This window comes from Calonectris borealis, chromosome 3, assembly GCF_964195595.1.
Source record: "Calonectris borealis chromosome 3, bCalBor7.hap1.2, whole genome shotgun sequence".
NCBI classification, from domain to species: Eukaryota; Metazoa; Chordata; class Aves; order Procellariiformes; family Procellariidae; genus Calonectris; species Calonectris borealis.
The window spans coordinates 35,363,547-35,383,485 of record NC_134314.1 but is presented as its reverse complement, the minus strand read 5'-3'; the positions used below and the strand labels follow the sequence as shown (position 1 = coordinate 35,383,485).

The window sequence follows — 19,939 nt, the reverse complement described above, 5'->3', positions numbered from 1 at the left end:
AATCAAAATTTTCTAAGCCCACAGTCCAGCTGAAGGTCTTGAATAATATACATGGTAAGAGGTGGAAGACAGTCAGGTAATATATTACATGTATTTATCTTCTTACACTCTCTCCTGAGCATCCACCTCTGGCTGTTGTGGAAAACAGAACACTGGGCTCGACTGAGCTTTGTTCTGACCCAACACAGTCCCTCTCACACCTTCTCTCCAAGTACAAGAACTAGGGGAGCAGCTTCAAGAGGAGAAAGAGGTAGTGCTTCTTCACACAATACACCATTAGCTGCAGAACTACTTGCCGCAAGAAGCTATGGTTGTTAAAAGCTTAGAAATATTTTAAATGTTTATGAAATAAAAAAAAAAAATCTATCAAGGAAATATCTACCAAGCCAGAGAGAACACACAGGGATGACCTGTGGACTGGGAAGGCCCTGTGTTGCAAAATGGTGAAGGGTAAGAGGGTATACCAGTGAGATATCACTTCATGCTTGCCCTGTTCTAATAACCTTCATTGGTCATCCTCCCTCTATTGGCCACTATGGGATACAGGATAATGAACTGTATCAGTTGTCCCAGCACATCTGCTCTAGCATACTCGTGTACTTATACCCAACAAAAGACACCAAAAATGAAATTTAACTTTGAGAAAACATTCTAAGGTGCTTCAGACTGATTAACACCCGATGCGATGTTGATCTGCAGCATCGCTTTGCTGTGGCACAAACGGGACGCCACCTCTGACAGAGAACAAGAGAATGGGTTGCTGACTCAGCACTTCAATGTGATGAATCAGAAAGCTCAACTTTGAAAACCCTAGAATGACAAAATCAAATACAAGAAACTAAGAAAATATTTACTATCAAAGAATAGTTGATATTATTTGGCAAAAGAGTGATTTTCACCAACAACAGAACAGTAAGTTTGCATAGTTTTCACATACAAACTAATAATCATTATCTGTTCCCTTAGTCATCAAGATAAAACACATGGCAGGGCAGGGGGTGATCATCGTCTTTGATTTTGATAGAAGAATAATCAGAAAGTGGCTCAAATAACTGCCCTTGCAAGACCCCAACATGCACTTTGCTTGGCTAAGGAAAAGGGAACGAAGAGTGCTTCTGGAAAATCATAGTCCCTTTACCACAGGTTCTGGCAGCAAATGGAAAACTGTAAATCCAAATTTAAAGGTATGACAGTAGCTTGTCCAAGTTATAGGTTAGCAAGTCAGTTATAAGCTAGCAAGACTGTGCAAACAAAGGAGTCTCTAATTTCTGATTTTTGCTTTTGCTGCTACGTCTCTCACTCCTTGATATAAAAGTTATGCTCTTTCTTTCAATCTACACACACACGATTCCCGCTGCCCTGCCCTGCGTTGCTGAATTTAGCATGCTGTATGAGTACAGAGCCAATTCTGTACAGGCGCTCAGGACAACTGTGGTGCAACAGCGAAGATTTATCCTGTACAACTGCTCTGCAGGAGACGGTAGTACCAAGGATTAAGCCAATCTAGAAAGCCTGCCAGTTAAAGGCATGCAGAAAGTTTGGTAAAGACAAGCTGGCGGTGCCTCAATGATCTGTCATCACAGAAACAAAGCTGTTTTAACTTTTGCCAGAAAAAGCTAATGAATGGGAATTTACTGCCAATGCAGGATGTCTGAAACCACATACTGAACAGGTCAATAAGCTAGTATTTTCATGGAATAAGTTATCGCTGTTACGGTCTGACTTTCCTTTCCTGATTTCTCATGACAATGAAGGAAAAATCTTTTTCGCGACACAGAGTTTAATTAAAGCCTCCTTCTTTATACACTCTTATCTTGGGGACAGAAGGCTATTATACAGAAATTAGCATTAAATCAACAAAGCGAGCAATTGCATTTCTTCTTAACCCTTTTAAGAAGCAGCTGCCAAAGCTAAAGGCAGAACTGGTCCAGTCTTGTCATACTGCAAACCAGTTCTGGTGAGAGGCCCAAGAAGAGAAAACTAATCTTCTGCATGAGAGAGATGCTTGTAACAGTATCTGATCCAATCAACTGCACTACATTTCAAAAAAACATGACTCATAATGCCCTAATCAATGTCTCTTTCCCTATCCTTTTTGTTCTTCAACTAGCAGCACAAATGCGCTTGATTGAGGGCATGAATTCAATGAAATAATCTCCTATATTTTTCTGTCCCTTTTTGACTACTTAGTATCCACTCAAACTGTAACAGAGAAATATGTGTGCATTTCACAGTGTACCTTTTTCAGTACCATCACACTGAATAACACTCAGTCCCGTGCCTAAGTAAAAATATGCTGAGTGGAAAAAATGGTCAGTGCGTTTCAGCAACGAGTGACTCATTTTTTTCCTCACTCCCTCTCTATACATGACCAGGAGATCTTGTTCCCCTATCCACTTTGCCCATACCCATTCTCCTTGAGCCTGCCCACCCTCCCTTCGTTGCTAGTCCTGGATTTCAGTGGCATTCTCCTTCCTTCCAGAAGGCATGGGCCACGCCCAATTTTTGAGGCATTTGCCAAGCCCAGTTCACAGTGGTTCCAAACAGCAGAGAGGTGTTTCTTCCAAGACTTTCAGCAGGCCACCTAGGAAAGATCGCTTCTTTGACTCCTTTCTCTAGAGAGTGCCTTTCATACACCCTAACCCTACAATCATCCTCTCCTTCCTCTTGCAGAGTCAGTGTCTTAGGTCATCCATACTGTGGGCCCACATAATGAAGGGATGAGCTGGGAGACTTTATTGACAGCAGACCACAAAGCTACAAGTAAATGTCTGCTTTTGCAATTATACAATCCAAAATAAATACATTTTATGAGATCCTGCAGGGTCAAGAGTGAATGCACTGCCAACTCGCACACACAGACAGTGAGATTTCACAAAAAAATAAGTTTTTTTTTTCCTAAGAATCCATTCTGTTGGGAAAACAGCCTTTTCCATTAATGGACTGAATCTTGTGTTTTGTGATATTTAAATGAATTACTTTTTTGACATGCTACATTTGGCCAGGAAGTCAAATCCCAGAACAGTGAATCTCACCGCTGTACTTTGGCGGGCCTAAGACAATGAAACCCAGCTGAAGAAATGTGATCGCAATGTCATATGCTATCTGATTTATTAAATGCGACCCAGATCTAGCTTGTGTCTGGGAAAAAGAGAAATCTCACTCAAATGGCATCAGTGCTCTTTCTTTTAGGATACCAGACCTGCCAAAGGAAACAGAAGGAAAGAACTGACCCCAGCAAAGAAAAGGTTTTGGAGAAGCTACTCCAGTGTGTTAAGTACAATATTTTGAATCAAGTCACAGCATCTCTGACTCAAAGATGCAGGAAAAAAGACAATACCAGAGTGACCTAAATGAAGAAGATAACCTGGCTTTGGTTCCTGAACACCAGTTATTTGGGAGCACATTTGCATGTTCATACGACGAATCAGGAACTTAAATCATGGTGCTATACACCTCCAAGGAGCCCTCTAACCACAGAGTCAACTACTGGCTATTCTGGGTGGAAGACTTCTGGTTCAGCTTCCACCAGACATGCTGGTTTGGATATGAAATTTTCCTGCTGGCAAAAAAGTAATTGGAACCAATGTGCTTCCACAAAAGGCATTCATTTCAACAAATCAGCATCTTCCAGCAAGAAACAATTTGCTGAAAACTTTTTGATCAGCTCGCCTGACAAATTAGTTGACTTAATATCAGGGAGTATTTCTCAACAATGATTAAGGTTAAGTAGTCATAACTGTTCTGGAGCCCCACTTTGTTACATTCCACATACACACACACACTGAAACCACAAGATGTGTGAACGCAGTCCTGCTGAGATGTTCATTCCTATCTTGGCCTGCAGGTCTGAATCTAAATTAGCCTCTGAAACTTTTGAACTTTGCTGTAAACTTCATTCGCGCTTCTGGGAATTAATAAACATGGGCCATGATTTATGGCACTGTGGGTTTTGCAGACTGGTGCTGAATGAATGAGGTGTATCTCTAGCTGTTCTTCACTGCTGATAGGCAGCTGTGAAGGTTTCTTTGTAAAGGTCTTTTATGCAAAAGCATATTTACCAACCATCACCAAGCTTTTTTGTTTCCCAGATGCATAAGAACACTGAAGTGAAGGTCAGGTTGGAAGGAACTTGAGATGGAATCTGACCTGGCATAAAACTTTGAAACCATTAAAGGCAGCCTAAGTTCACTTTTCCCAATTATGACTAGAAGGAGTCTACTAGGAACTCTGGTTTTGCGATACACTCAGCAATTATGAGTTTATCTATATACTTCCAATAAAATGAGTCTCTCATGCTTAGAGACTAATATTTCTGTATTATCCATAGCTTTTCAAAGGTCTTCTCTTTCACCTGTGTGGTTCTAAGCCACTACCATGGACAGGACAGCAGGGAAGGGAGACCCATTAGTGGCCGTATCAGATCAGATCCAATACTGTCGTCTTCTCATATGATATTTTCTCATAGGGTTAGGGAAAATCTTGGAGGTGGAATTTCTTCAGAACATAATCTCTGTTATGGGGGAAGAGCAAGCAGCTGAAAAGCATATTTACAATTTGCTAGTTTTAAATACAGTATGTGCTGATCCCAGCTTAATTTGTTTAAATATAAGTAAAGATGTTTGAATTTATACTACCGAAACACAGTCTTCCGCAGGACAGGCAGAGAGGGGATCACTATACCTCCTTCCACTCTTTGCCATGCCCCCACATTTGGCTGATGCTAAGCATCAGTTACTATACTACATATTTGCAGGATCCTTTGACTCTGTCTTTCACGCCATTTCAGAACAGTGTAAAAATTGCTGGAGAACCTGGCCGAGTTTAAAAATAAAGTTTAAAAATAAACTTTTATTTTTAGCTTTTGCACTATTGTTGTATTCTACTTCAATAAAGGGAAAATAACTCTAATAACTAGCAGCGTAATCTCATTCTATACTGATCTGTGCCTTACCATGGTTTACCACAGGTTCCTGATGAGTCATTTCCGCCTGGCCCACATGCCTTTTTTACTCTGACCTTTGTGCCTGCCCATGTACCACTGCAGTCCTTTGTCTTGCAAACAGACACTGCATTTCTGCAGGAGGACAGGGCTGCTTTGATATCGCTCTGGCCCATGGAAATGCCCCAAAACTGTCAATCATCCAGGAGTACTTAAAAGGCCAGGCCATCGGATATAAACAATCACACGAGCGTGTCAATTCACACAACATTTGGTTCACAGCATTCCTCAATTAGTGAAGTGCTTTGGTACTGATTTAAGACATTTCAGAAGATTGTTCTTATTAACGTTTTATAAAACTTCCAAAATATACCTTCCTTATAGAAAGCATATCTTCAGCAAGAATAACTGCATTGCGCACCTGAAAGACAGCAAATCCTGTTCCCTCCGCTGCCACTGTAATTGTCATCGGTTGTGCAGGGGCAATCTGAAAGAAAGATGAGTAAAACAGTATTTTCAAAGTACTTTCAGTCAGCAGACTTTACGGAAGTATTCCTCGCTCTCTATAGTACCTCCTTTGTCTGAAGCAGAAAACGGTTTCGAGTATCAATTGAAAACGTTTCTGGTGTTTTCAGAGAAGGTGCTGTCACTGTTACATCCATTTCTGTTTTGCTTGCAGTAGTGAGAGTTGCAAATAGACTCAAGGCTTGCAGAGCCACCACCGTGTCCTGTTGAGAGAAACAAATCCTTCTGTATTAAACAGAAGCAGCCTGCGCAGTGAACTCCCTGTGTATAGGCCATGCCTCGGGGAGCTCACGGTCCCTGCATTGTCCCACTCATTGATTACGCTGGGGTCTTCATGCAGCCACCTCCACATCTTCATTGGGATTCCACTCTCACATGAAGGATCCCAGCACAGAAGAGGTATGTTATCCATGTTGCCAAACAAGGATAACAAGTTAGCTACTGTGACGTGCACTGGAGAATGAGGTGGGAGCCAGCTAAAGAAGTTTTCCTCTTGTGCAAGGTCTTGGGAGACCTGACATGCTGGTAGACACAACAGTCAGAATCACACACCACGCAGACAGTGAAGAGAAAGCCAATGAGGAAAGTAATGATACTTTCTAGATCTATTTAGTGAATATGCATTAAATATCCAGTACTGCACAGGAGTTATTCAGGGTACCTTGATCACCACAGCAAAAGCTATAGGTCTGAAAAACTATTAACATTTATTTAAAAAAAGCCTGAAATGAGTTTTTATCAGATGCCCGGCAGCAATTTCAAAGGCGTTCAGCCCAGTTTTTATACTCTGTATTTGATCAAAAGGATTTGTGCAATTGTTTAACCACTGCAGAATATGCTTATAAACACATTATCATACATATATCTAAAATTCTCTTCTTTTTATCTTCCTGTACAATTGCAGGCTTAGCTCTCCAGGTTTTGAACACAAAAGGCAGTTTTTAAACGTTTGGTCCAGCACAGTTTAGTGAATGAGAATTTTAACATCCACTGTTTTCTGGAAAAAAATACAGTAATCAATTGTATGTCTCTAATGCTTCTCAGGGATTTTTCCTGTTTGTGCAGTTCATTTTGCACCTATTTTTAACCAGTGACAGTGAAGGAATTGGCCTTGCAGGCTCAGCATACAGAGGTGTTTTATTCATTCTTAGGTCACTTCTAGCAACAGAATTCTAACATAACAGAAGCTCATTACCTACGACATGGTGACTGTGCCATACCTTAAGGTACCAGCATGTGCTGCCTATTCACTCCAAATTATTAGAAACCACTCTCCTTCCCGTGCCACGTCCTTGTCTGAGGTGACCTGCTTCACTGATCAAAATCCAGAAAGATCAGCTGATTAGCAACAGTGCCAAAGTTGCTGGTACGCTGAACTACTACAGCTGGGATCCCAACTCCAGTGCTTAATGTGGTGTGACAGAACAGATGCAAGTAATGGGCTAGAAGAAGATTTAATAGTCTGGAGTAAGTGGCAGACTTTTTCAGTAGGAAGCCAATATTTACCTTGAAAGAATGTCTTCGATTACTCCTTTGCAGAAGACAGTGACAAAGCATCTGAATGACTCTGCCCTTACTCAGACTACTCATATGTCAGTTTCTGATGAAGATCTGCAGCTTGGAAGCCCAAACTTACAAAACTTTCACATTGAAGTGAATGAAATTACAGCAACCTATCACGTCTATATATCTGATCTATCTTATAGACCTAAGGAGCTGTAAGATCTTGTTGGAGAATCTGATTGTAAACATCTGAAAGCAGATATATGCCTGCCCTTACCAAAGTTGTGGAAACCAAGGAATACCTTGAAGCACGTTTTCCAAGTCCTTACACTTACATTTCTCACATTTACATTTCTCACCCTAAATTGAGACAGAGTTCAAGATGTCTAGAAATGCTATCTGCCATTGCTGAAGGTGGCTTCAGAGCTCTTCCACATCTTAGGCGCAAATGACTCTCAGAAACACAAGTGAAAAACAAGAGGGCAAAGAACCACCACAGAGAAGATAAACGTGCCCCTTGGCATGCTCTAAAGCAGAAGACATACCCAAGGCTTTCACCAGGGAACATTCCCAGCTGAAGCACAAGGTGCACGGCTCAGTATGACAATGCCACATCCAATACACGACTTGAAAAGTTAGGGAATACGGTCTCAACCCAGACTCATAGGCCCCTCTTGCCCAGCAATACAGGCTTTGCAGAATTTGCTACTCTTCCCTACTATTTAAGTCTACATTCATATATATGCTTTTTTTTGTATGGATTGTTTTCCTGTGTATGAGAGATATGTACATTTTATGCTCAAACATTAAAAGCATTATAAAGCAAAATATACTGATTGCAAATTCATAGTAAGCTATACCACATATACAAATTGCAGTGAGTTATCATATCCTAACTTACAAAACATCACACATGCAACTGATTACTTTCCTCCTTATTGTTTAACAATATATTAAGTTTCTAATGTAATAAACTCATGGAAGGAAACGCTCCAAACATTTTTTTTAAAGCAATCTTAGAAGTTAACAAAAAGTATGGGGTCATTTCCACAAATTAAAAAAAGGCATCTAGAGAGACATTGGAGTAATTTTGAAATCAAAATAGTTTAGACTATGGAAGAACAAAAGGATTAAATTAATTTCTTAACTTCACCCTCAGGGGTAAATGGTACACTGCTGGATTTTCAAACTTTCAACTAAAAATGGTTTCTGCAGAATGGAGAAAAGCTTTTTCAACTCATTTAGAGCTTCAATCAGCCTCTTCAAATAATAAGTAAGAATTAACACATTAGAAAAATACTAAAACCTCAGGGGAACCAGGCTGGTTCTTAAATTGCATTTTATTTAGTAGAACTAATTTCTCTGAGATTAATACCAACAAACATTTGAAAATAATGAAGGATAGCCTGTACAGCTTGGTACCAAGCAGCATGATGAAATGTGACATTTTACCATGACCAGCATTTGTAGTTAATTTAAAAGCTCGTTTAAACTAATGCAATCCAAAGTACTATATAAATTTTCTGGATGCCAGCACAGCTTACAAGATGTGGTTTCAATAACATGGAAACCTCCTGGAGATAATGTAGATTTTCCAAATTTCATGGCCCATCAAAAATCTACGTAATAATGAGGACAAAGTTAAGACCAACTGCCAACAGAGGCACTAGGTTAGGCTGTTTATCTAAAACCTACTCCCCTTTCTTATCTTAGTTAATAGCCTTTCAGGAGTTTGAGGACCCACATATGGAAAGAATAGAAAGAGCTTTCTCTCCTTGGAAAGAAAATAAGCACAGATATTTATCACACTTGCTTGGAAAATCTGATTAATTATTTTTGCATGGACATCACTTCTTCTTCTTAATTTAAGATCTTTTGTTATTAATATTTTATATAATAAAGGTGACCCTCTAATTCTGCTTTTTATTATAATTTGACAAAATACTAAAACCGGTAGTCCAGGTTTAAGATGCCAATATCGCAAAGAATGCAAGCCTGCACATAAGCCAGGCTGTTAGAGCAAAAGAAAATTCAATAATTGTCACGTCAAAACAAATGGTCCCTTTTTTCTTCCTCTTCCTCTCTCTCTTTTTTTTTTTTTTAAAAAAAAAAAAAAAATATACAGTGCTCATTTAGAAAGTATAACAAAGCCCCTTGAGACCGGATATTACCTGAGTAGATGAAAATCCCCCAAGGTGATTTCTTTGCTGACTTAACCATTTCATGATAGGGATCCCCTCTGCCAATCTGTCTTGATGAAAGTGCGAGAGCAGAGCATATGCTGCAAGCTCAATATCGATGGACCGAGGCTGCCATGAATCAGAAATTTCAGAAGCAGGTGTTATCCAGAAACGAAATTCTCCTGCAAAAGGAACCAATAATAACCTCAGATCCACAGACTGAAGTCTTTGGACTTCTGGGAAAGACTTAAGGGAAACATCCTAATTGACACTTACGTACGGGATCTAGCAAGGTTCTTTAAAATTGTGTTAATGCTTAGGCGTATGCCCCATAAAGGACTGACTTGAGCACATCCTCAGCCATGGCTGAATCTAGATACAAAAAAAGCTGGAGTCCAAATAGTCACTCCCATTGATTTCAGTGAACTTTACATTGATCCTTTTGTTGTCACCCTGAAGTGCCCATGTAAAGGAGCCCTTGGGAAAAGGCCACCTCGTTGCTGGGGCGCTCCTTTCTCTTTGGGACTAGAGAAGGCACCTCAGGCAGCACAGCTGCTCACTAGGCTCATTCTTGAGTGAAGCCTTCCAAAAAAGTGACTTCCTCCCTTCCCAAGAGTGACTGTCCGAAAGGCCTAACTCGGTAAACGCAGAGTGACACCCAAGAGGCTCCATTTCTAGGCTAGAACATGAATTCCTGTGGATTTTTCAAGAGGACAGTTACTATTCTGAACGAAAAACTTCCATTTCTTATACTCTGTATGGTCTCCCCTCAAAACAGGGAACAAAATTCAGTCATGCTGAACTCGGAAGAGGTTAAACATGATGTGATGATGGGTCCCTACAGAAAATGCAACACACCTCTGTATTGTCTTACAGAAAGTCCAATCCTTCAGTTCTTCATCCCGGTACTGATTTTAACTAATTGCCCCCCCATACCCTCCTGATCTATCCGAACTACTTTGGAATAGCTAACCCCATCCATCTCTCTTTAACCAGGCTGATCTTACAAGTGCGCATAATAACAGGGAAAAACTGGTAAGTAATGTTCTTCAACAGCACCATGGTACTCCCATCAGGAACACTGTAAATGAGACTGAAAGGCCTAGCTTTGTTGTGAATTGTCATTCATTTATGGACGCTTTTCATTAAGGCTGTCTTGGAATTTCTTAGCTTATTCTCTATATCATACTCAAAACGGATTTGAATTCACAAGAAGGATTCTCTTCATCTCTAATTCCATATGCAGCTGTAGATATATGATAGGTATTTTTAAATTTGACAAAAATCCATCTCTACAACTGTATAAGATAGTTGTGCAATACCTTGGTGTTCTGCCCTCTGGTTCAGTATATTCAGTGCTTCCTTTGCTTTTGTACTTTTTGCCCAGGACAACGCATACGTCACAACTGCCAAAGTATAATTATCCGAAATACCTTCTTCTAATTTATCTTCTAGAAAGTTTGTAGCACTCTTGATGACATAAGCATGCTGGAAATGAAGGTCATATTGAAGAATGTACAGTGAATAAAATATATATTGAAATATTATAATTTAAAAGAAAAGTTTCTACAGAAACAGAAACATTACTATCACCAAACAACAACCAAGAAATACTGAAAATCTCTTTCAGAGTCACAGGCACGAATCTCAAAGGCAAAACTTTGATCTGGCACTGTCTGTTATGAACGTGAGTAATCTCAATGAAAACAATTGGAATGACTTAACATCCTTAAGGATAGTTCCCCCCATAAATTTCTTTGCAAGTTTTTGGACTAAAGCCACGACAACATTCTTGCTAAAAACAACTGCCTTTAGATTTTGCAAAGGCACATAAAATTGAAGGGCCCAACAGCACAACTTTGTATTGTCTCAGGCAGATAAGCCAAAGTACTGGGAAGTTTAACAAAATCAGGTTAAAGTTTGTCTCTGTTCAGATGTCCCTCTATTTCCTTAAACTACCAAGTGTTTGCCATGACAATTTATGAAGTGTTCCAGTAAATATGAATTCTATTTAAGAATTCCAATACCTGTTTATCTGGGAACCCTAAGAGGGATGACATGATGTAAGCTGTGAGAGTGACTGGATTATTGGTGCCTCCTTGAAGATCACCGTGTAACACTTTCCCAGGCTCATGAAATTCTCCATTTAATTTCTGATGCCGGACAATCCATTTAGCCGTATCCACGAGTACATCTTGGTCAATATCTATGAATGGACGAGCTTGAAGGAAACATCTTAATACAAAAGCTGATAACCTTGGGGAAAAGGTTGATCAAATATGTCAAACAACGTATTACAGCTTCTTCTGTTTAAGATGATGTAAGAATACTGTGATGCCTAAGGTGTTCTACACAGACCTCCCAAGCACAGAGGAGAATACATGCCTCACCCAGACAAGCAAGTAGACTAAGCTTAATCCACCAAAAAATGAAGCTATGTCCTTGTTCCTAACAGTGGTCCTTTTTGCAGCTGTTATGTTTCAAAAATAAATACAGACTATAGACTCCAGGTCTGCCAGCACATGTTTATCTTTATTCAAATGTTGCTCTCCTGCCTTCTGCTGCTAGGTTAAAGTGGCAAAAATCATAGTTTACAAAGTAATGCAGTTATGAGTGTGACATTAATTATCAGATTATCCCTGCAATTATATCATCGAAACAACCTTTGTTGTTTTATTCATTAATAATCCCAAGTTCTGCTTTGCCAAACGTGCATTCATGTAACCTGTCACTGCACTATTTAAGTACCAAGTTGCCAGTACAGATAAATTATCTTCATTTTCCAATCCATCAATACTGAGTCTAAGGCAAATCCTGCTGATGTCAACGAAAGATGCTCACTGACTCCAATGAAAGATACTCACTGACTCCAGAAGGAGTGACTCAATCAGTGGCACAGTAACTGGGATGGTTCTATTTAAAGTCAGCAGAGTGTACTGAAATACAGAAGTATATTTAAACTAACTGAACATGGATTAGCTGAACAAAGCGCTGGAACTTGTCTCTGTAATCTATCTAGCTTCCACTACTATGCTCACTATGCTTCTCAAGGTGAAATTCACCACTGAAAAGGCTTTTTCAGTTGCATTTACAGTCTCAAAAAAAGAAGGTGTAAGAGAGGTAAGTAGGACAAATTTTTACCACCAGTAACTCTGTTCACCTCCTAGGAAATATGCCTCAGCCAGTCTTCTGCCTCCAGTATGGAGAGAACTAAAAATCTGTTTGAAGCAATGATGATCACATAGCCCTAAATGGTTTCAGTCAACTGCAAGAATAAGTCATTTAATTATTATTCTTCATTCCTTTGAGGAAAGCAACAGAAAAACTTTCAGACCAAGCTATTCCCCTGGCTAAAATAATTCATCATTCATTTTTTGCAAAATTAAAAAGCCTTGCCCTAATAATGGCTTTGACAGCATGTTATCCAGCAGAATGATCTTAGCCTTGGCCCAAACACCTAAAGAAAACCAGGCTGAAGGCTAATACAGCTGGAAATTTTTACCAGCTTCACAAAAAATTTTGAGTCGCAGGGAAAATATCTAAAATACTCAAATTCCACAGTGAATCTGGCAGAACTACTTACCATGTGCTCCCAGAGGGATCTTCATTTCCAAAGGCACTAAAAGAGCCATCATCTCTCTGGAAAAGCAGCTCTCTCTGGTAGCCTGAAGTGGAAAAGCAGACACAGGTATTGAACACTTTCCTCTCATGTGGGTTCCAGCACAAACTGTCTGCTGATGTGAAGTGAGGCAACTTTCTAAGGCTGAGAAGGGCAAAACTTGAGCTCATATTTCATAAAAAATCTCCTGAATATGCAGGAACACACAAAACCACGCAGAAGATGATGAGAAAGCGGGCAGCAGTTACAGGGAGGATCCATCTACAAAAGCAGAACCAGAAGCTCCTGCTCCCGCTCATCTGCCTCCCAAACACGGCAGCGAGGTGCAGAGAGACACGCTCCCACATAACTCGGTGTCTCCAGGAGCACAGCAGCGAGCGCAGAGCAGAGCAGCAGCTATAGTTCAGTTCTTCGTCGCTTTGGGGAGCTGGAGTTATGCACCTACAGAAATGCTCTATCCTTCCAGCTGAAGGAAGGACAAGCAAAAATGAAGTATTTTCCAACTGGAAGGGCAAGGGTACAGCAAAGCTACAGATGCTGCTGAAAAACAGACCCTTTCAGCAGCTTGCTTCTGCCAAATCAAAGGACTACCTATCAGAAAAAGCGTGCTGGAAGAGGCTGTTCTGAAACAAGTGAAAAATTTCAAAAGACCTGAAGATCCTGAAATCCTGAGAAGGATCCATTTAAAATGTATCCAAAGATTTTTCAGTATCCAGAACAAGTGCAGCTTTCTCCTGACTGCTGAACATCTGTAGTAAAAGGGCCCCAAGGGCTCACTAGCTGCTCACGACCACCAGCAGCATCCTTACTCAATAGCTGACTTCAGTGCAGAACCAATGTTTGTTAATGTTAGAAATTAAGAACTTCCTATGATATGCTACTCACTGTAGTTTCTGGTATCTAAAGCCTTCCTTCCCTTACATTTTGCTTGCCACTTGTGTATTCAGAACAATAATCGCATCTATTTATACCATTTCACAAGACATCTTTTCTTCTTTCCCCCCACCTTGTCTTTTTCCTTGGCTTTACTATTTTGGCTATTATAATTAAGAAAGTATATTCATTAGCCTAACACCTGACAGATACAGACACAATACTGAATCAGCCAGGCAGAAGGAAAACCCTCAGGCAATCATCATTAAGTCCTACACAAATGAATGAATTTACAAATACGTCCCCTGAGGTCCATCTAAATACAATCGTTCCCCTGCGAAATGTTCCTTGCTTTCACTGATAAAGGATTAATCACCCGCTTACATACTATCCTGAATATAGGTACATTGTGAGTGAATCACAGCCTTAATTACTGAGGAACAAATGGCCTGGTCCCTCAATGTAAGCTACAGTGTAAGATGAAATCCTAGTCAGCGTCCCTCTGTAACAGAAGAGATATAAAGATGTGAATCTGAACTGCTACAGTATACCAGTGCACCTTCCCATATAAACTCTTATCCCAGTAGCATCAGGTTTAGTTTTTGTCTCTTTAGAAGAGTTTTAAATTACAATTTCCACTTAAATATAGGGGTTTTATAACATATTTAGCACGACAGTGGTTAATTACATGATTAGAACTAGTGAATCTTTCCCATACAGACAAATCTGTCATCTCAGTTAATGATGCTGAGGAGTTAAGCACTCTTGAGTGGGAGGAAAAAAGAAGGAATGAGGGGCACTTGTCACCAAGGAAAGCAAAAGTCACTGTCAAAGTTTAAGCCTCAAAATAATGTGTTATGAGGAACACGAATATATGTATATATACAAATAGATTGCTTCCCCTTCAAAAGTATCTGGCTGCAAGGCCTGAAAACTGAGGTCTTCTGCTTCTTTGCAGAACAGGCGATATACAGCAATAAGCATTATAATCACCACCCCGCTGGTACTGTAAAAGCACTAAACGAAGACTAACAGCCTGCTTAACAAAGACTGCTGAGCAGCCCTTACACAAGGATAAATTTATCTCAGAATTTGTTAAGACTGGGAGGGATCAGACAGATGAGCAGAACCAGAGGGAGGATGGAGCGATCACTCAGCTATTTCCTACAGTCTGCTTGCTTTCTTCTCAACGCCAACCCCGTTCAGTCACGCAAAAGCCTCCAAACACGAGCGTATCTAACACGGGGAAGCCTGCAGAAATGCTGGAACAAGAGACCTGGGGGCTGTGAACCACCACGTTCGTTCCAACGGACACTCAATCAGACACGAAAAACGATACTTCAAATGTCAACACATACAAGTGGAAAGGCAAGGAAAAGAAGGATCCTATTATGAAGATGTACACTAGTACTCCCAGAGGACTGGCTGGAACCCAAGAGATGTAGAAGGCTCACTGAGCAAGGCTGAAAGAGGAGTGCATCAGGACAGAAAGGACTTCAGAAATATGTGAAAGACGAAAGGGTTTCACATTTCAAACAGCTTGGAAATACTGCACAAACTCGTTGCTTGCTTTGGGTCTAGCACCGAAGTTTTCAGACCAACCAGGATTTTTTTTATTTCTGAAGAAGTGATTTCAAGATGGGATCTGTCATTCCCACAACTGAAGGAATTTTTTTTAAAAGGCATCTTTTCTTTTGCTTTGCCTTTGTTCCAGGCAAATAAAAACTGCTAAAAGAAAGATCATATAGCAGTCTCTGCTAGCTATATGATCCCTTATTCTCACAAGCATTTAGCCTTAAAATTAATTATATTTACTTCAGATTATGAGGTCACTTTTTCAAATATTTAGTCAATTCTGACATGTGAAATAAAGTTTGTTTTAAATTAAACTTCATGACAATCTTTCAAAACTGAGCTTATAAAAGTTACATCTCAAACTAAAGATAAATTTCAACTTTAAGATTACAATTTTAAAAAATCTGAAATCACTTGTTAAAATAAGGCAAAAAAAACAGAATATTTTTTAGATTGTGGTTCTCTTCTATCTTAAGGTTACAAATATTTCAGCATACTTACTGCTTTGGCTACTACAACGTTAAAAACAGGTACCTAAATTCAAAGCCCCAGGAACAAGTTAAGTAACACAATACTTTGTATATGTGACATCCTGTAATTTTCACTTGCTTTGAAATAAGTTTAATAAATCTGTTACTGGAAAACTTCAGAAAATTATGGTACCACAACTCAGGCCTCGAAGAGTGGTAGATTGCTTACACACTACAGAGTAGCTGTTTACGTAACACACCTTTTCCCCCCCACCTTACTTTTCAACTAAACCATGTTTAGCACGAAGGGTTTAAAAAAATCATTTAACTGCTTTTGACAGAAAATTGAGATCTTGATGAAAGGAAGATTTATTTTGAGCTGTGTCTTTTCCAAGGTAAATGTCAACAACTCAAAAAAAAAATCAAACACCAAAAAAAAAAAAAAATCGAAGCCTTGCAGAGAGTAAACAAAATTTGAAAATGTCACCATGGTGCCTTAGTAGGGGTGTGGTTCACATGAGGATGGTCTCATTTCTCTCTGTGAACCAGGCTCTCAGTATGCAGACTGACACGTGGCGAGCGTGGTACATCGCAGTTAAGACACTGATCCAAAAGGCACAGAGACGCACAGTGCAACTATGTTCTCCATGCTCTGTGATGCTCTGGAGTATTTCCCGATTAAAATGTACAACAATTTCCAACTAAAATTTTCCAGCTTTTGATTTCCAGCACAGAGTTCACTTCTGATCAAGTCTAAAACTTGGGTGGGCGAAAGCCAGCCACGAGAGCAAACGCCACTCCTTGAGCTCTACAAGGACGTGGCAGGATGGGGATGGTGTCACTGAAGACAGATACACACGTGGGATGAGTATGGTTCATTCTGCCCCCTGACTAATTTTCAACCCCTGTGCTTCAAGCAGAGGTCAGAAATGTTTGCTCACACATGGTTTTGTCAAAGGAGAAATAACAACCACCTAGGAAATCCATATGAATTACCTTCTAAAATGCATTTTTCATCTGGAAAAAAAGTAACTATATAAAAACAACATGGTTTTTATGAGCAAACTTGCCCTTGTAAGCAAAATAATTTGCTCTTCAATTCAATTCAAGCCCAGAAGAAAGAGGAAAAGAAAGAGAACATGGGCTTTTCTTCCAGTTCTCAGGACACCAACAGAGCAGTATTTCAAATACCAAATGCAGAGTCACAGATACCTTTTTACTAGTAAGAGTTCTTAAAAACCTAACATCTTTCTTTTAAGCATACAGACCTTTTCTCATAAATGATACAGCTTTTGATTTAATATCCTCTCTCAGCTGCCTGGTTTTAGTCAGGTATTGCAAAACATAAACATTTGGAGCAAAATTGATCATATTCTGTTCACCGCAGCCATAAGGCATCTTAATCAATGATGACAAACCGTTGATAGAAGGCCCAAGTAAATCACCTGAAAGATAAAATTTAATGAAAATAAATTAAAGCTTCTTGCAAATAAATGCATACCTCACACATAAAGGGTGGTATCATCTAAACTGGGAGAAAATATGATACATTAGGAATGTTTGTACTAAACACCACTAACCAGACAGAAAAGATACTTCATCTTCTGATCAACTTTGTGCCCACTGACCCATCTCCCCACAGATCTTTCCAACTACAGAGTAATTTCAAACAGCCACCATTTTAAAAAAAAAAAAAAAAAAGATATTTAATCCTGGAAAATGTTTCAGTAATGGTACATATTTGAAACTTCCTGTATTTGTTCTCTCACCCACAGTTATCAAAGCCTAGGTGTCACAAGAAACAACAATCAGTCTGGTTTTAAGTTTTATGCTGCAGACAAGCAGAATTAAAACATGATACTAGCAAACTTTGCTATTAATATAGCAATTAAATAAAAATTAATGCAGTCTCCTAAAAACCTGTAAAGCAACAGCCATACTGGGCAAATTCTTGTAGGGGTCCTTCAGCAGGGGCTCTGAGAGAAGCTCTGGCAAATCCTGCTAGGGTAGCCCAGGTTATTACACACCAGCCTCCCTGCTCTATTTGACAGAGTTTACTTTTAGTTACTACTGGCAACTGCTCTGTGCTTTAAAAACCACCTATACCTGCAGTGCAGAAGATGCCAGCAGCTGGATTATGGGCACATATATTTAGATACTGAGTTCAACAGAAGCCCAGCAGGCAAAAAACTATTTTTAAAAAAGTATATAGCTGACCAGTAAACAATAAAGATGGAAACAGAATAAGATAATCCTTACCAACAGCAGTGACCTGCACTCTCTCACTGCCACTTACAACATCAGAAGGAAAAGTGAAATCCAAAGTTTTTGACGCTGCTTGTGGTTTATTCCCAGTCAAATCCAAAAGGACTGTCTGAGAATACGTCTGTTCCAATCCTTCAGCCTATCAAAATAAAGACAGGATTATTGTCATCTCCAACAGTTTGTTGCTTTTAGGACAGGAGTTGTGTGCTTACTGTACTGAGGGATCTAAAACACTGCCAGGTATTTTGTGCTGCTTGCTAACACATCAAGAACCTGAGCTATTGGCCTGTCCAAACTGACACAGAAATGTTTTTCTTATAAAGACGTACCTCCACTATCTGCTTCTCGAGGCCACATGTCAATGACAAAAATACACCCGCAAAGTCAATGAGAGCATCTCTGATTGCAGTGAGCTCCATGCCAAGCACAGAGCTCCACGGCCAAGCACATGCTAAGGCCAGAGGTGCTGTCTGCAATCCTAACAGGACACTGTCATACAAGGAGGACTTAAACTTCAGTTTATGTACATGATCATAAAGGTTTCATTTCCTCATGCATGCAAAATCCTTTGAGAAAAATTGTCCTTGAAGCAGAGAAAATAAATGAGTTTCTTTCCTCAGCCTACACCTTAGTCTAACAGACTTTTATTCTCTTCTGCACAACAATTGAACTTCCACAGAAAGGGCAGTAAGTGGCTCCACCTGAAAACAATTCACAGCTCTGCCGGATAGTGGTTTTAAGCGGTCTAAGGAGAAGCTGAGAGAGCTGGCCCTGTTCAGCCTGCAGAAGAGAAGGCTGAGGGGGATTTCATCAATATGTATAAATACCTGAAGGGAGGGTGCAAGGAAGATGGAGCTAGGCTCTTCTCAGTGGTGCCCAACAGCAGAATAGGAGGCAACACACACAAATTGAAATAAAGGGATTTCCTTTTAAACATAAAAAAATACTTTTTTTAACTGTGAGGGTGTTCAAACACTGAAATAAGCTGCCCAGAGAGGCTGTGAAGTCCCTGTCCTTGGGGATATTAAAAACCTGACTGTACATTGTTCTGAGCATCCTGTAGTTGATCCTGCCCTGAGCAGGAAGGTTGGACTACTCCCTTCCAACCTCAACCATTCTCTGATTCTGTGATCTTAAGCATTTATTTTATCTATACAAATAGATACCACCTTCCACTGAAATGGAGCCTAACATGAATCAGACTTAGATGTCCAAAGTTAGGCAAGTCTTACCAGTTTCTGGTTTATCAGAAAGTCTGGGGGCTAAATTTCCACCACTAGCAAAATACAGAAATGTTCATATGAAATAGGCTTTGAACTAAAGCCAGGTGTATGGCAAAATTGACTGCACTTAACACAGTTATTTGGTCCACTCTCCACAGATGATTAAGCTAGCTGTAGCACCAGGGGTTCACTGAATGTACAAATAGGTCTCACCTTGCTTTCAGAAGCATTTGACACACTATCTGTTGTAGAACAGATCTATGTGTTCATTCCTGGAAGGGGTCTAAAGAATTTTAAAGGAGAAATTATTTTAAAAGAAGTGTTTTCTAATTAAAGTCACCTGACCCAAAACCAACCTTACAGAGCAAGAGGCAGACAAGTAAATTGGTTTGCCTTTTTGCTGCACTCTGTTGTCTATTTTGGGAAACAATTTATTTCAGGAACAAGCCAAGCTGCAGACTGTTTACCTTTACTAAAACTTTCTGGATGATAGCATCAGAAGCAGAAGATGATATTGCTGTCACTTTGATGGGAATTTCTCCCAGCTGTTTCGGCTTGATTGGGAATTGAACCGTTTTCCCATCTTCACTTGGTACAGATATAGACTGTTCATTTTCTGTAGCATTTATTTCATTGGATGTTAGAATAATTTCAAAAGCATCATTCATATCCAGGATCACAGTAACCTGTAAATACAGTAACATTTGCAATACAAAGTGTTAATTTTGAAAGACTGCTTTCATAAGCTGCCACTTTTTTTGTGT

The 19,939-nt window shown here is 39.7% G+C and overlaps 1 protein-coding gene across 1 annotated transcript in view; it reads right to left on the bottom strand.

Moving 5' to 3' along the window:
• CD109 (CD109 molecule) overlaps positions 1 to 19,939 on the bottom strand; it is an 89,199-nt gene that overhangs the window by 14,646 nt on the left and 54,614 nt on the right. The window contains exons 22-30 of the mRNA XM_075144619.1: positions 19,643 to 19,861; positions 17,947 to 18,091; positions 16,956 to 17,132; positions 12,734 to 12,815; positions 11,178 to 11,406; positions 10,473 to 10,638; positions 9,142 to 9,332; positions 5,515 to 5,670; positions 5,364 to 5,429 (exon numbers count right to left, since the gene is read on the bottom strand). Of these exons, the coding sequence (XP_075000720.1) occupies positions 5,364 to 5,429; positions 5,515 to 5,670; positions 9,142 to 9,332; positions 10,473 to 10,638; positions 11,178 to 11,406; positions 12,734 to 12,815; positions 16,956 to 17,132; positions 17,947 to 18,091; positions 19,643 to 19,861 (1,431 nt within the window). The remainder of the gene's footprint in view (positions 1 to 5,363; positions 5,430 to 5,514; positions 5,671 to 9,141; positions 9,333 to 10,472; positions 10,639 to 11,177; positions 11,407 to 12,733; positions 12,816 to 16,955; positions 17,133 to 17,946; positions 18,092 to 19,642; positions 19,862 to 19,939) is intronic.